This window comes from Bactrocera dorsalis, chromosome 1 (genome assembly GCF_023373825.1).
Source record: "Bactrocera dorsalis isolate Fly_Bdor chromosome 1, ASM2337382v1, whole genome shotgun sequence".
Classification (NCBI taxonomy): Eukaryota; Metazoa; Arthropoda; class Insecta; order Diptera; family Tephritidae; genus Bactrocera; species Bactrocera dorsalis.
In genome coordinates, this window is record NC_064303.1 from 79,761,389 (window position 1) to 79,776,355 (window position 14,967).

At 34.2% G+C, this 14,967-nt stretch overlaps 1 protein-coding gene across 2 annotated transcripts in view; it reads right to left on the reverse strand.

Annotated features, from left to right (window-relative positions):
- Nucleotides 1-14,967, reverse strand: part of LOC105231584 (lipase 3) — a 38,007-nt gene that overhangs the window by 10,439 nt on the left and 12,601 nt on the right. For both annotated transcript variants that reach the window (XM_019992524.3, XM_019992522.3), the window contains 4 exons: nt 4,267-4,444; nt 3,765-3,976; nt 3,532-3,681; nt 3,295-3,453 (listed from right to left, as the gene is read on the reverse strand). In XM_019992524.3, the coding sequence (XP_019848083.1) occupies nt 3,295-3,453; nt 3,532-3,681; nt 3,765-3,976; nt 4,267-4,444 (699 nt within the window). The remainder of the gene's footprint in view (nt 1-3,294; nt 3,454-3,531; nt 3,682-3,764; nt 3,977-4,266; nt 4,445-14,967) is intronic.

Here is a 14,967-nt window from a genome sequence, read left to right on the forward strand (position 1 = left end):
TAGATAATTTCGTCTATTTAGGAACCAGCATTAACACCACCAACAATGTCAGCCTGGAAATCCAACGCAGGATTACTCTTGCCAACAGGTGCTACTTCGGACAGAGTAGGCAATTGAAAAGTAAAGTCCTCTCTCGACGAACAAAAGCCAAAGTCTATAATTCCCGTCTTGCTATATGGTGCAGAGGCTTGGACGATGACAACAACCGATGAGTCGACGTTCCGAGAGAAAGGTTCTGCGAAAGATTTATGGTCCTTTGCGCATTGGCCACGGCGAATATCGCATTCGATGGAACGATGAGCTGTACGAGATATACGACGACATTGACATAGTTCAGCGAAATGAAAGCCAGCGGCTACGCTGGCTAGGTCATGTTGTCCGGATGGATGAAAACGCTCCAGATCTGAAAGTATTCGACGCAGTACCCGCCGGAGGAAGCAGAGGAAGAGGAAGACCTCCACTCCGTTGGAAGGATCAAGTGGAGAAGGACCTGGCTTCGTTTGGAATATCCAATTGGCGCCACGTAGCGAAGAGGAGAAACGACTGCGCGCTGTTGTTGACTCGGCTATAGTCGCGTAAGCAGTGTCTACGCCAGTAAAGAAGAAGAATATGCCAATGTGCATAATATAGTCGAAATGTTTCAGAAAAGGGTGAATAAGAATAAAAATTAGCTAATCATAAATGTTTTTTTGCACCACGTACAACAATTTAAGGTTATGATATATGTAAAAGGGAAATTCCAGTTGACTCATCGCGCTCTTGTGTTTATCAGGTACTCGGTTATGTAACACCCGATATAGATATACATAGATACACATACATATGTATATGTGTATATGCATTGCACAAATAAAAGCTACTATATTTACATAAATTTGTATTTACACATACATAAGTAGTACGCACATAAAGTGTTTAGAGCTTAGCGCAGTAGCTCTCCCCGATTATACACTAGTATTTGTTTACTTTTTTCATTGAAGTTGAATAAAAGAGTTGCCAACGCTGTTAGCAATGTATAAGCTCGCTCATCAGCGAAAGTTAACTCAATAGCATTTAGGAATTTTAAGTGACAACAATTTTGCGGTGTGCATTAAATACAAAAGTGTTTTGTGCATTATTTAGAGACACACATACATACACATGGTTCACTTTTACGTGCTCAGAAACTGCTTATGGTAAAATTATGTCACCAAAGTCAGAGGTCTTTGACACACTAACGTCTGCTTTGGTCAAATAAAAGAGGAAAAAATTAACTTCGGTTGCACCGAAACTATAATACTCCTTAAAAGATTCCATACAAGAACTTTATTTTTATTCGTCAGTTTGTAACGCATCTACATATATGCTACATTAATCGATCTGACCAATTCGTTCGGAGATTTTTTCATTACCTTAGACGATAATTCATACCGAATTTCTTGAAGAAATGTTGGAAAAGAAATTTCGTATAAGGACTTGATTTTGATTGGTCAGTTTGATTGGCATGCATATGGGATATTCCATACCAAATCGACCACTTTTGAACCCGACCTCTTTAGATTTTGCTGAAACTTATCAGTCCTTTTCTACCCTTTGAAAAACATTTTTGAGAATTTTTTAAAATTTTTTGTCCAACTTCAAAAAAGTTATGAATTTTTCAAAAAAATGGCTTTTTTATTTTCCAATAGCCATAACTTTTGTAGAAATTGACTTTTGGGGACATTTTTTTTTAATTTTTATATTTGAATGAACTTTTCGAAAAAATCCACGAAAAAAATTTAACACGATCAATTATATAAAATAATCGGGTTTTTTTAAGTAAAATCGTCGTTTTTTGGAAGTTCGCAATTTTTTTGAAGTTTGCAATTTTTTTTCCTCAAAACATCTTTTTTCCGTAAACTTTATTTCTATCATATAAAAAATATAATTTAACAATTTTATGATATAATATTCTCAATTTATAGACTTAATTTACGAATATAATCACCAAGAATCAAATTTTTACCTATTAGTAAGGTCGATAAACTAGGGTTGGACAATTATAGACTTACCTATAGTCAGTATACTAGAAACTATACGCTATACGATTTATGAATACGGTTTTTCATAGTGTCTGAAACATAACCATAACATATATTTTTTTCTTCAAGATTCGAGGCAAATTTAATAAAACCTGTTTAGAATATAATAATGTCTTGTGCCATTTTCCATATTATACTAGTTGAATTTTATCTTCAGGAGTAATTATTTACGCAAAATTATAAGTCCTATAAATCAATATTGACATGGTGATATCTCTAGAAATTATTTAGAATTCAATATTTGGCAGAAAATATCGGGTTCGCATCCATGTAAAATAATTCGCACTCACTTTTGAATTTGCTGATTTTCTCTTGGAACAACTTGAAAACGATAACGATTTTTTTAAGAAAATCATCTTCTCCGATAAGGCTCACTTTAATATACGTAGCGCGGTAAATAAAAAAAATTCGATTCTGATGCGAAGAAAATCCACAAATTATTCATGAATAACCATTACGTTTACCTAGATTGACCGTTTGGTGTGGTTTTTAATCTAGTGAAATAAATGGTCCGTACTTCTTTCGAAATCAAGGTGGTGATACCGTTACCATCAATGGAGAGGGGCATAGATCAATTATAACCAACCGTTTATGACCGTAAGTGGAATAAGTAGATCTTGAAAATATCTGGTTTCAAGAAGACGGGGCTACGTACCACATAGTACGTGTATCACTCGAATTATTGCGTAAAAAGATTCGATTATTTCAAGAAATTGTGATTTGACTACTTCTTGGGGCCAAACTCTCTTCAAACTTTATAAGTCAATATTGAACGTGTTATTCATGACATTTTCATGGAAGAAGTAGGTTCATCGAATTCATTCCTACAAAAAAACCGTGGAGGCCATTTTGATGACGTTATATTCAGGACTTAATTGTACTTCACATTAAATAATTTTTAATAAATCATATCACTCTTATTGGATAACCCGGTATTACCCTTTGGTGCAATTAAAAACATGTATGTACATATACCAGAAATTGCTCATATCATTAGCTTAAATATGGCGATTAAATATTATCTTCTGCCCTAGAAACAAGCGCTATCGGTCACTACTACACCTAATACACGTTTCAATATTTTAAGATTTAATTAGTTTTTATAGCTTTCAAAGCATAACACTGGAATAAAGAAATATTTGTCCAAACTTGGTGGACAAGTCCACTTTCTAAAGGGTGTGAATTTAGTATACAAATTCAGCTTCATATTTCATAATTAAGCGTGTGTACTTACCTTATTCAATTGCTCCGAATTGTAGCCGGCCACCAGGAACAAGATATTTGAACAGACGTCCTGCGTCATTGCGTTGTCGTGGCACACCACTTGCGTGTGATCTACAAACAATTTTGTATTGGGCATAAATTCGGTGATGCGTAGCATGCGTGTCGCTGCCTGAAAATAGTATACAATAAAATTTTGGATCCGAAAGTTGCCTCAGATAGTTTGTAAAGAAATTTCAGAACAACGTACCGTTAAAAAGTCTAAAAACACAACCAATGTTCGAAAAAGTGGACTCTTCATATCAGAAATGAACGCTATGGGAGCTAAAGCGTGCATCGATAGTATTTTTTGTGTATAGGAAGGCTGCTCGGAACACAGAACCCAAAAGACTGCAGTGCCCTGTGGAAAGGAAATAAAATTATTGAAAAAAAAACTATTGGAACCCAGTAGCAAAATAGGCAAAATCGTCGACGTTAATTTACCTGAGAGTGTCCTATATAGTGCAGCTGTTCGTAACCTGTTTTGCTGAGGATATAATCAATGTTTGCGGGTAAATCATATTTGCCCATTTCGTGAAAGGTGAAATCCCAGAATTCCTGGTAATCGCTATTAAGGCTCGTGTGATTCTTCGAATATCGATTGCCACGCGCATTGCCCATCCATATGTCGTAACCGAGATCCGATAACATGTAGCCTAAGTGCAATGAGCACAGTTCAATGAGATGCGGAGAAAGAGAAATTGGAAATAGAAAAATGTGAGTTGTTAGTTAGCAAACAACACATACACAAACATAAGTATGTAGCACACAAGATACATGGAAACACAGTAAGTTAATTAAGAAACCCCATTGGGAAGATATGTAAATGAGGCAATCCTGACAATGTTGCTCAAACGAAGTGAAAGCATGGAATGTAGAATGCAGTCGAAAAAGAAGTGTAATGTAAAAAATAATTGAAGAATAAGAAAAGTGTATTTGGACTTACCCAACCCCGATTTTGGTCCCATCAGCACCCATGTAGCCGATGTGTCCAATATGCCGTGCATCAGAAGCACTGGCTGGGCGCCACGTTTTGGTATGCGATGCATTTCCAGAATATAGCCATCCTTTGTGACCACTGTATGTGTCTCCGATGGGTAACCGTACTTGCGTATCAATTTCGGCTAAAAAGAGTGGAAGGAAATACTACAAACATTAGTAAACGGGTTTTGGAGCTTTTGATTTGCAGCTTGCTGTTTGCTGTTTGTATTTTAGGTTAACATCATAGTGAATAACTGGTGTATTACCTGTAACCACCAGTTATAAATGTTTCAATATGTTTGCTTTTCAGTATTGCAAGTTGAAAAATGTTATATTTGACGTAGAATTTAATTACATTTCAAAAAGTTACTATCTGGACTAACACGGCACTGGGCCGAAAATCTGTTATTCAAAAGGAAAATCTGAAATATTAATCTTAATTTTTTCCATGTATCCCAACACCAACAAATCATCCGAATAAAAAAATGGGTTATGAAATACTTAGATCACATAAAATATAAACTGATAGGATTGAACAATTATGCCCGCAATTAAAAGATGAAAATTAAAACCTTAGAGAACAAAATAGTAGCCCAATTTTTATTTTCAACCACACTATGAAATTGAGTTTTTATCTCAACTATCGACTGTCAAAACAGATGACATCTCGTTTTTGAAAAGTACCAAATATCTTAATCATTATAAATTATCAGTAATTCACTCTGCACTTCCTAAGTAGTATTCAACCAGGTCATACAAAAATTGCAGCAATCACCATCTGTGAACTTAAGAATGAAATTAAATGGCTTAAGCTTAAGGAAGCACTCCGATTCGACTTAACTGCAGCCAAAGTGTTAAAGCTTTTACCATAACAAAGATTACTAAAGCTCACCTATCAATTAACTCATCAATACGCCTGTTACTTTTTCCAAGATTTTAGAAAGTTGGTTCCTAATCTATTAATATTATTTCATAAATCTTAAAACTTTTTGAAAAAAAAAAAATTTCCAAAAATTAAAATCCATGAATCAGTTCAGTTCATTACATCGCATCAGTTCGGCTTCAGAAATAGGCATTCAAATTTTTTGGCCATAAAGTAACATTCCTTAACGTGAAACTAAGCGTGATAGTTAAATGGTTATATTGGGGTTTGTCCGGAAAGTAATAGGACTGATTTTCTTTCACCGCGACTTTGGAGAGTGCGCGCACCGACTAGCTAACGAACGAGCAGTTGGAGGCGATTGTTTTCGAGCTCCTGAAGAGTCAGGACACACATTTTCGTAAAATGTTTTTATTAGTGGTACGGCGTTCGTTAGAGCAAAGGTACGCGATTAAATTTTGTGTGAAATTCGGTAAATCTGCGACAGAGACGTTTGATATGATCAAGCAGGCTTACCCAGATGTTGCTTTAGCAAGAAGTGGTGTGTTTCCTTTTTAGAGGGCCGGGAAGAGGTCGCTGATGAATGAGCAAATGCTTATTGTCTTTTTTGACATTAAAGGCATCGTCCACCAAGAACTTGCTTCGACAAGACATCGCAGCCGATTGGATGTTGCACCGCGACAATACTCCGGCTCACACCGCCTCACACGCCCCAGCTCTCAGGACTGTTCTGGAGAATGCTGGATTTCAAACAGATTGTGTTTATACAGATTTATTTAAAGCCTTTGATAAAGTTTACAACGTTCTATTTTCACTCTGTCTTCTTGCAGTGGACTAAGTCATATTTGCACAGTAGACGTTGTATTGTTATTTTTGATGGGGATGAGGAAGCGTTTTAGGTCCTCTTCTTTTCGTGCTGTTTATCGATGACATTTCCAGTTGTTTTTCTTTTGCTAAATTTTTGTTATATGAATAAAAAATTTCACAGTAAATAATCAAAAACTCCGAAGATGTAATTAAACTTCAATGTGATATTGCTGGTTTTTATGATTGGTGGCTGCTGCACTTTCAGCCTTTTTCTGAATTTAGATAAATGTTCTCAAAACTCGTATGTGGGAGAACGTAGCATCTTACCTTCTTACAATATTTCAAATTGCGCCCTTAAATGTGTAACTGAAATCAAAGATCTTGGGGATATCTTTGACAATACATTTTCTTTCAATAATCACATCAATTATATCACTTCTAAATCGTTTTCTGTGCTTGGCTTTGTCCATCGATATGCTTTGATTTTTTTACTTAATGGAGATATTGATTGTCCCCCATTTTCCCACATTTTATTGTAAATATAAAATATTTCCGAGCGTGTTTTATTCATAACAGTAAACACGGTGCGTTCCAAAGTAAACAGGACTTAAAAAAAAGAACAAATGTATTTTTCGGCAAAATCAATTTGTTGTAAAATATTCAAAATAGTTTCCTTTTGCTTCAATACAACTTTTTACACGGTCCAAAAGCATGTTGACCAAGTGTTTTAGCATGTTGGCCGGTATGGCCGCTAGTATGCCGGAGCAAGCCTTTTGAATGGTCTTTACGTCTCCATAGCGCTTTCTTTTCATGGGCAAATGCATTTTTCCGAACAGAAAAAAGTCGCACGGTGCCAGATTAGGTGAATACGGGCAGTTGCTAATGGTTAACATTTGATTTTTGGTCAAATAATCGGTAAATGTTGGATTCTGAGCAATTTTTGGTCAGTCAATTTGTGTGAAAAAAACCGTGCACACACCTTTGGTAAGCCCAAATGCGATAAATCGATGTTTCGGAGATGTTCAATTCCATTTCCATAAATTTCAATGATGATTTCGGCTGATTTTTAATGAATTTACGCACAGTTTCGATGGAATTTCCGGTGATCACGTATTTTGATTGACCTATATGTTGATCGTCATTTATGTCCTCAAGACCACTTTGAAAACGTTGAAACCACTCGTGCACTCTGCTACAGGATAGGCAATAATCGCCATAAACTTGCTTCATCAATTGAAACGTTTTCGTAAAAGTTCTACCAATTTTAAAACAAAATTTAATTTTGGCTCTTTGTTCGAAACTCATTTTGGCACCGATAACACAAGCATATTGACACACTTCATTTCCAATCACTAAAATGGCATGAAATTCTCAGTGGAAAATCGTTAATGATAGCAGATTCTAACGCACCAGTCGACATATAGGTGGCGCCACCGGGGGGTGCTAGATTCAAAAAGTCCTGTTTGTTTTGGAAAGCTCCTTGTATTTGTATACATAAAATAAATATAATTGGGCGAAAACTTTACCTAGCTCCTATATACCTGATATCAGGATTTTCGAAAATTCAGCTGACTTTGCTCTATAGATTTACTTATTTGTTATTTATTGAGTTATCGCACTCTTAGTAGTTTTCAACATAACCGTTATTTTCTTTTACATTTCAGTAGAGATTGGTTGATTCGGCTTGAGTGATTAAGGAGATATTAGGGGACGGGGCCAAACCACAGGTACCCCTCATCAGTGGAATACTCTGCACAAAATTACAGCTTTATACCTTTTTTTTTTGGTTTTAGCTATGTCATTTTATATATTTCGATTCAGCATAGTTCATTGACTTCTTTTGTTGAATAAATAGATATTATTTCCCGCCATTTAAAGTTATATAAAAAATCATGCTCAAATGAGATATATCTGACATAGTCGTAAAATTTAATTTATTGAATTGGTATGCAAAATGTCAACCAGTAGATCGAAATAGATATTGGGAATATGAGATTAACACCAACCATTGATGAAATCCATTCATGTTCAGCGTTAACCCATGATTATAAAAATGTTTGTTGGAATAAGTAAATTATGTTTAAAAATCCTGTTATTAGTTATATGGGAGATTTTCACGATTTTATCTATTTTAGGGACAAAGATTTACCGTTCGTAGAATATATCACATATGGAGATGAAAATAATTCATATATTGGCCGATATATGAGGTATAAAGTCACCCGAGTCGAAAATATTCTATTAGATATATGGGGCTAAAGAAATATTAGCTCTATTTAACCAATATTTAACACACTATTATCAGGAAAAGATTATTTCCTTACTTCAATTACACACTTTGACCGATAATCAGCCCTAAACAAAAACCAAATACGGTTGAAAGTAGGTCTGGAGATATGAGATTTCACCCAAATGTGAGCGGTACCACTCCCATAGTACAATTTATCTAACGGATTTAGTTATTGATTTATCGCACTTTTAATCATTTTTAACAAAACTTGTGTAAACTTGGGTGATATGTACATACATATATGTGGAATGATTTTGGAGGTTTAAACAGTAAACCTGTCGTAGCCACGCACACTCTTTACAAATTTTCAAACCACAGCTGGTGTTTTATGGATGTGACATTAGTCCGATTACGCCCCTTTACGAACTCAACTTTCTCTCTTTTAAGTTTCATCAAGATTATTCAAATTCTACTAAAGTTACAACTTGCACAGACAAACGGACGGACGGACAGACATCCACACGGATTTCACCCCGTCATCCTGATCATTTACTATATATATATAAACTTATATCTGTCTGGATTAGTTTTAGGTGATGCAAGCAACCGTCAGGTGTACAAACTTGTTATACTCCGTAGCAACATTTTGCTAAATTTATTTAATTGAAAAGAGGATCGCAGAATCGAGTTGACGCGTGCGCAACAGCGTTGATCGAAGTACATAATTGAATGAGGTGGGGCCGATGATGCGGTCCTTTTTGTTAATTGGTTGGGTGAGGTATCACCGTGTGTGGAGTGGTCACATTATATGCGGAGTGTCTCAGGTGTGGTGGGTAGAATAAGGGATTGTCAATATATTTAGTTACGATTTCATTGATGGGTACATGTAGTGATGTTATGTATTACAAATATTATTATTGAACAATAAAAATTTTTATAAGAATCATCGTAAAAGGGAACTAGTTAAATAAAATTGTCCAGAAGAAGATTATGCTAAATTAAATAAAGCAAGCCCAGTTAAAATATTTTTGGGGAAATATGAGTTTTTGAAACAACTTGTGCACGACCAGTTGGATAAGTTAAACTATAATTTTATGTGGGATTCCTCACAATAACTAACTAATTCTTACCTGAAAAGGAATCCAAAAAAACAACGAAATCCCTACCATTATACTAGAGCGTTTTAAATGTTAATGTATTTATCTTGTTTGCAAAAACCTGTTAGATTTTAATGATTTTGACATACTTTTATTAGCATGTAAATATTAAAATAAAGGTATAGTGTTTGGGTCAGCTTGCACATTTTGGGCAATGAGATATCGCATTCAATGGGCTTGCAAACACGGGCCACAAACTGAACAACTCTAAAGCACTCATATTTTCACACATTTCGATGCAAATTTGCAAAAGCCGATAACCACCAAAAACACTTCATAAAGTCAGTGAAGCGGTACTAAACCATTTCATAATTGTTATGTTATACCCATGTTCACATATGTATGTAGGTATGTATGTTTAGTATTTTTTGTTTCTTGTGGTTTTTTTGCTTCTTTGCCACTGTCTGATATGCCATTTTCATGGTAACATAAAGTGTGTCAGGGAAGTGTTAAGGTAAAACAGAAAAAATCTGCACTCACCACATTGCTGCTGCTCGTCAGATCTGCTTCTACTGTAAAAGGTACTCAGTTATGAATTAATGGTTTAGCTACTGGTTTCGCCGACAAAAATATGTTAATTCATGATAATGTCTGTAATTTTTATTGTAAAATTTGTTAAAATATTTTTTGTAGATTTGAAGAGCTCAGATATTAGCATTACAATGAGTATGGAATTAGTAGGATGGCTTTTTCAATGCGTATTTACGTACAGAATCTACAAAGATACATGTTCACTTCAATATTTATTAGTTATATACAATCATAGTATTACGTATGTACATATGTGAATGTATTTAATTATAAAAGTTGAATTTACATATTTTTCTCTTGTTGCTATTGGCATTACTATTTTGTAGAGCAAAAGGGCTACACAAATCAGAACTCCAATTGCATAGGTAAATTTTAAAGTACAATACTTTTACACTTTATTGCACTTTTGGTTAATTTTTACTAACATATTATTATAACGTTAATATTAATCTGCATATTTGAATGCCAGCTGGACTAACGATAATTAATTGTAATTATTTCGTAGCATTAAATTGGCTTTTATATTTAATAGTCAAAGTGTCTAAAGACATTTCAAAATATAATTCGCCAAGCTTTTGCCAATTACTTTTACCTTCTCTGACGCCAGCTTTTAAACGAACCCTAAAGTAGCTTCGTTGTCTACCCAACTCGTGAATTCAGGGAACGCTCTTTATATAAACAATTTTTTGTGTACCTACTTAAATGTTCTTGAAGTTGTTCACCAAACTTTAAACTAACTAACCCCTGCTTTTGGAGTTATTACAATTATTCGTCCACAACGTTTATACAGGGTGTACCAAATTAATGCAAGCTTTCAAGTTTTGTTTCTATAGAAGAGTGTTGACAACCCAAAACAAGTAAGGAAAGGCTAAGTTCGGGTATAACCGAGCATTTTATCGGCTTGCAACTTGCAAAGATCAATGACTGGGAAACTCCTTCATGTGCTGACAAAACTTTATATTAAGCATTGATTATGCCACATACTAAAAACTTTGACTTCGGCTCCATTTAAGTCCTCTCATACCACCTCGGAAGTAGAATTTAATGGCTCTGGTATATTTAGTTAATGATGCATCGCTCTTTGAGTAGTTTTTAACAATACACGATACAGCAACGTGTTTCATTTTTGAAGAATATTTCAAAAATGATGAAAGCTTGACGGCTCTATTTCGAAAATTTCATACAAAATATGGAGGGAATACTGTTTTAACTTCGTCAACTTTGAAGAGAATAATTAAAAAATGTCGGGTGACAGGATCCGATGTAGACGCTAAAAACTCTAGTCGTCCAAAAAGAAGTCGCTCAAATGGCAATATCGAATCTGTACGTGATAGTGTCAGTGACAATCCAGGAGCCTCCATTCGGCGTCATGAACAAGAATTGCAAATTTCAAGAAGTTCCCTCTAACGTTTACTGAATGAGAAATTTTCAGGACATGTACTATCTCGTTTTGGTGACCACAGGTCTATTACAAAAAGCCAACAACCACGCGTGCTTTAAAGGAGGAGATGCAACATTGCATTAATGAAACTCAGTCACATTTAAGCAGAATAGTCATAGAAACTTTATGGAAATCCTTTGCTGCACAAATAAATAAGAAATGTTAAAAAATCTAAAGTTCGATAAAGGAAGCTTTTATTACGATTGTATTAGAGCTAGACGACAAATCGCTATCGTTTTCCTCAGCTTAGGATGCTGTGCGTAAACTAAGAAAATCGCTTAAGTATGCAGAATTATGCAGCCCTAAAGCACAATAAGCTTCAAATATGCCCATAAAAGATGTGAGTGGTATCGAGTTTAATCTGCCAACTTTGTGAGATACTGCTAACAAGTACCTCTTGTCTATTATGTCTACAACTTTGGAAATTAAAAATATTATAAAAGAAGTAAATCCAAAAAAGTCAGCAGAACACTATAAAATTACTCCAAAAATGCTAATGAAGCTACGAAATATTACTATAGTTTTTCTCTCTTTGCTTTTTAATGAAATGTAAGATTCATGAAAAAGTCGCTCATCATCATGATATAATAATCCGGGAAAGCCTTAACACAGGCGTCTTCTTACAGACAAATAAGCCCGCTACCCTGTCTTTCCAAAACAAAGTGTTACCAAAAATGTCTGTTTCCCTACATGAAAGCAAAATACAAAATACAGTTTCAATGCACCCAAATTCGGGTTTCGTAACATGGCACAGCAGGGCAATAAATAGAATTTCTAACGAAATTCAAAACACATTTAAGTACAGAGAGTTTTGTTCAACAATATTCGTTGATGTAGTCCAAACATTCAATAAGGTGTGGAATGCAAGCTTATTACATATATACAATTAAAGCATTATTTCCATTCGAATGGCTAAAAATATTGGTGTGTTATTAAAAAAGAATAGGAAATTCACTTTTTAAGTGGCTAGACCTGCTCTTTATAGTCGTATCTTCTATATAGCAGACATTTCAACTGCATAACTAGCATGAAAATAAAAGCAGTAAATTGAAACTGTCAACATACTGACGTTCCAGTCAAAAATTCTTAGAGCTATAACGGGTACACTAGGGCACATTCGTAATGCAAATACTTACAAAGATCTTGGTTCTAAGTTAAAGAAAGAAGAAGAAGACACCAGAAAAAATAATGAACTTAAAATTCGTAACTATCCAAATCCAATAGCTATTGCCTTGCTACAGTTCTGTAAACAAACCCGCTACAGAGCAACGTATCACCAAGCAGGCTCAACTAAAACCTTGAAATTGTCTAGTTTTAAATAGATTTAAGATTTTATAAGGTATTGTCATTGATTACTTTTAATTGATTTGTTTGCTTACAGTTTTTTCTCTTTGTAGTGTCTAAACAACAGCAAACCGTTAACTACATTTGCACCGAATTTATAATACTCTTCACAAATACAAAAGAGTCGTTACAAGAACTTGATTTCGAAAGTTCAGTATGTGTGCCAGATAAATCTACAGTTATTCGATCTGAAAAATTTATTCGGTGACTACAATATTGCTTTAGACAATAATCCTTGCAGAATTTCCTGAAGATCTCGTAAAATTAAAAATTTAATATACACTGATGAGCGTTTAATGAATTACCGCAAATGAATGATAATGCGTCATGTTGTTGACCGGTACATCCCACTGCCCGAAGGCATCAAAATCACTACATAGTAGTATTAAGCGCTAAGCATTGGCCACTTTGCGACCATTAATAGTCTGCTTTGAGCGCTACGGCTCGCCGGTTTGACAATTTGTTTTGCATATTTACGGCATAGTTGGCAATAATTCGCGTCTCGAGTGCTCACTTTTAACTTATTGGCTTTGTTACAGATATTTATGGTATCTATGTATGAAATTTCTTCCGTATTTACATAAATACGCTGTTGCTTCAAACATACAACATACATATGGTATATGTCTTTTTTATACTGCCTCTATCAGCAATGCAATATTGTTTGCTCTTTTTGTCGAAAATTTAAAATAATTTTTGTGCACTTTTTCATTCATAAATAATGAATCAAGAAATTCAATAAGTTTTGGAAAACAAAAGGTGATTAAAATAGGAAAATCTCCCCAGTTGATACTGTGCGCTGTTAGATATTGTAATCTATATTGAAAACTACAAATTTAGTATAGCTTACTTGAAAAGAAGTAAATAAGTAACAGTCAATATTTACAGAAGGCCTCAATCGACTTTGGGTCAATTTCAGTTGTTCACGACACTTAAAGATAAGTGGCTTACCCTTTGAACCATATTTAATTTTCTATTTATAAAACTTACCAAAATGCATTTACATATAATATATATGTAGCAATTTTACTAATTAGGTTGCAATTGTCTCTCACTTAAGCGATTAAGGTATTTTAAAGCTTTACGGAAAGGCTTTAATGTGGCAAGTAAGAAGTTGAGGACGGCGTCTGAACAATGAGTTATTATATATATTAAAGAGTAATTTGTTGTACATTAAAGAAACAAACTATTTGTAAATTTAGCTTTATTCCAGGTTGCATTTGTATTGCTTCGGACCTCCTCAGTTCAAAGTTATGTGTGCCCAGTGTCGATTTTTGAACATCTCAATATTAATATGTCTGATTTTAAATTAATACAAATTTATGATAATATACCCGTTCATTATGAATAAAAATGAAATAAATATAGGTCAAATGTCAAGGTCGATCGCGAAATACAAAAGAAAAATAAAAAAGTATATTTACATATATCAAAAGGCATTACGAAATTGGAAAACACGGTTTCTTTGATGAAAAATAAAATTGAAACAACAACAAATCTCATTTCATTTCATTGATCTATATGTATGTACTTACATGCTTATACATATTTATAGTTAATTCACGCTATTGGCACTAGGTTATGAATTCAAGCAAAATCAACATTTAAGCGACCGGCGTCTGATGATAATGGGAAAACACAAGAAAGCACAACAAAAGACGCTCTTGACCGCAAGATAGTGAATGAATAAAACGTTTTATTATACAATCATATATACATACGTCCATCCACTCATACATACCTACATAAAGCTCACAAGACATTTTCAATATTGGAGATCATTGAATTGTTATGATTAGTGTTGCAGTGCTATCAGCGGTCAAGTTGGTTACAAGTATCAAAATATGAGAGTTGAGCCACAAAATAATTTCATGAAGGTGATAATTATTTACAGTGTTTAACGTATTACCAACACAATAAAAAAATTAAAAAGCTAAGTTATTTGTATAAATTTACGTATCTACTGTAATTCAAACTTTTTAAAAGAAAGAAGTAAGTCTTTGTAAAGTTAGGCGTCGTTTTCAAAATAAACCTACCCATTAGGTGCAGAAATAATTTACTCGGAATACAAAGAAATATCTATGCTTATTTTTAATTCTATCCTGAACAGAGTATGATCAGTTTGCCACGAAGCCTGTATATATGGGTCATTCCATTCAAAATTTCCATTAACATATTTTTCGCGTGGAAAATTTTTTATGAGTTCTTTGAGGCAAAATATTGGCACATATTTTATTATTTTGACTCAATAAGAAACTCAACGCTTGAAAAAAACG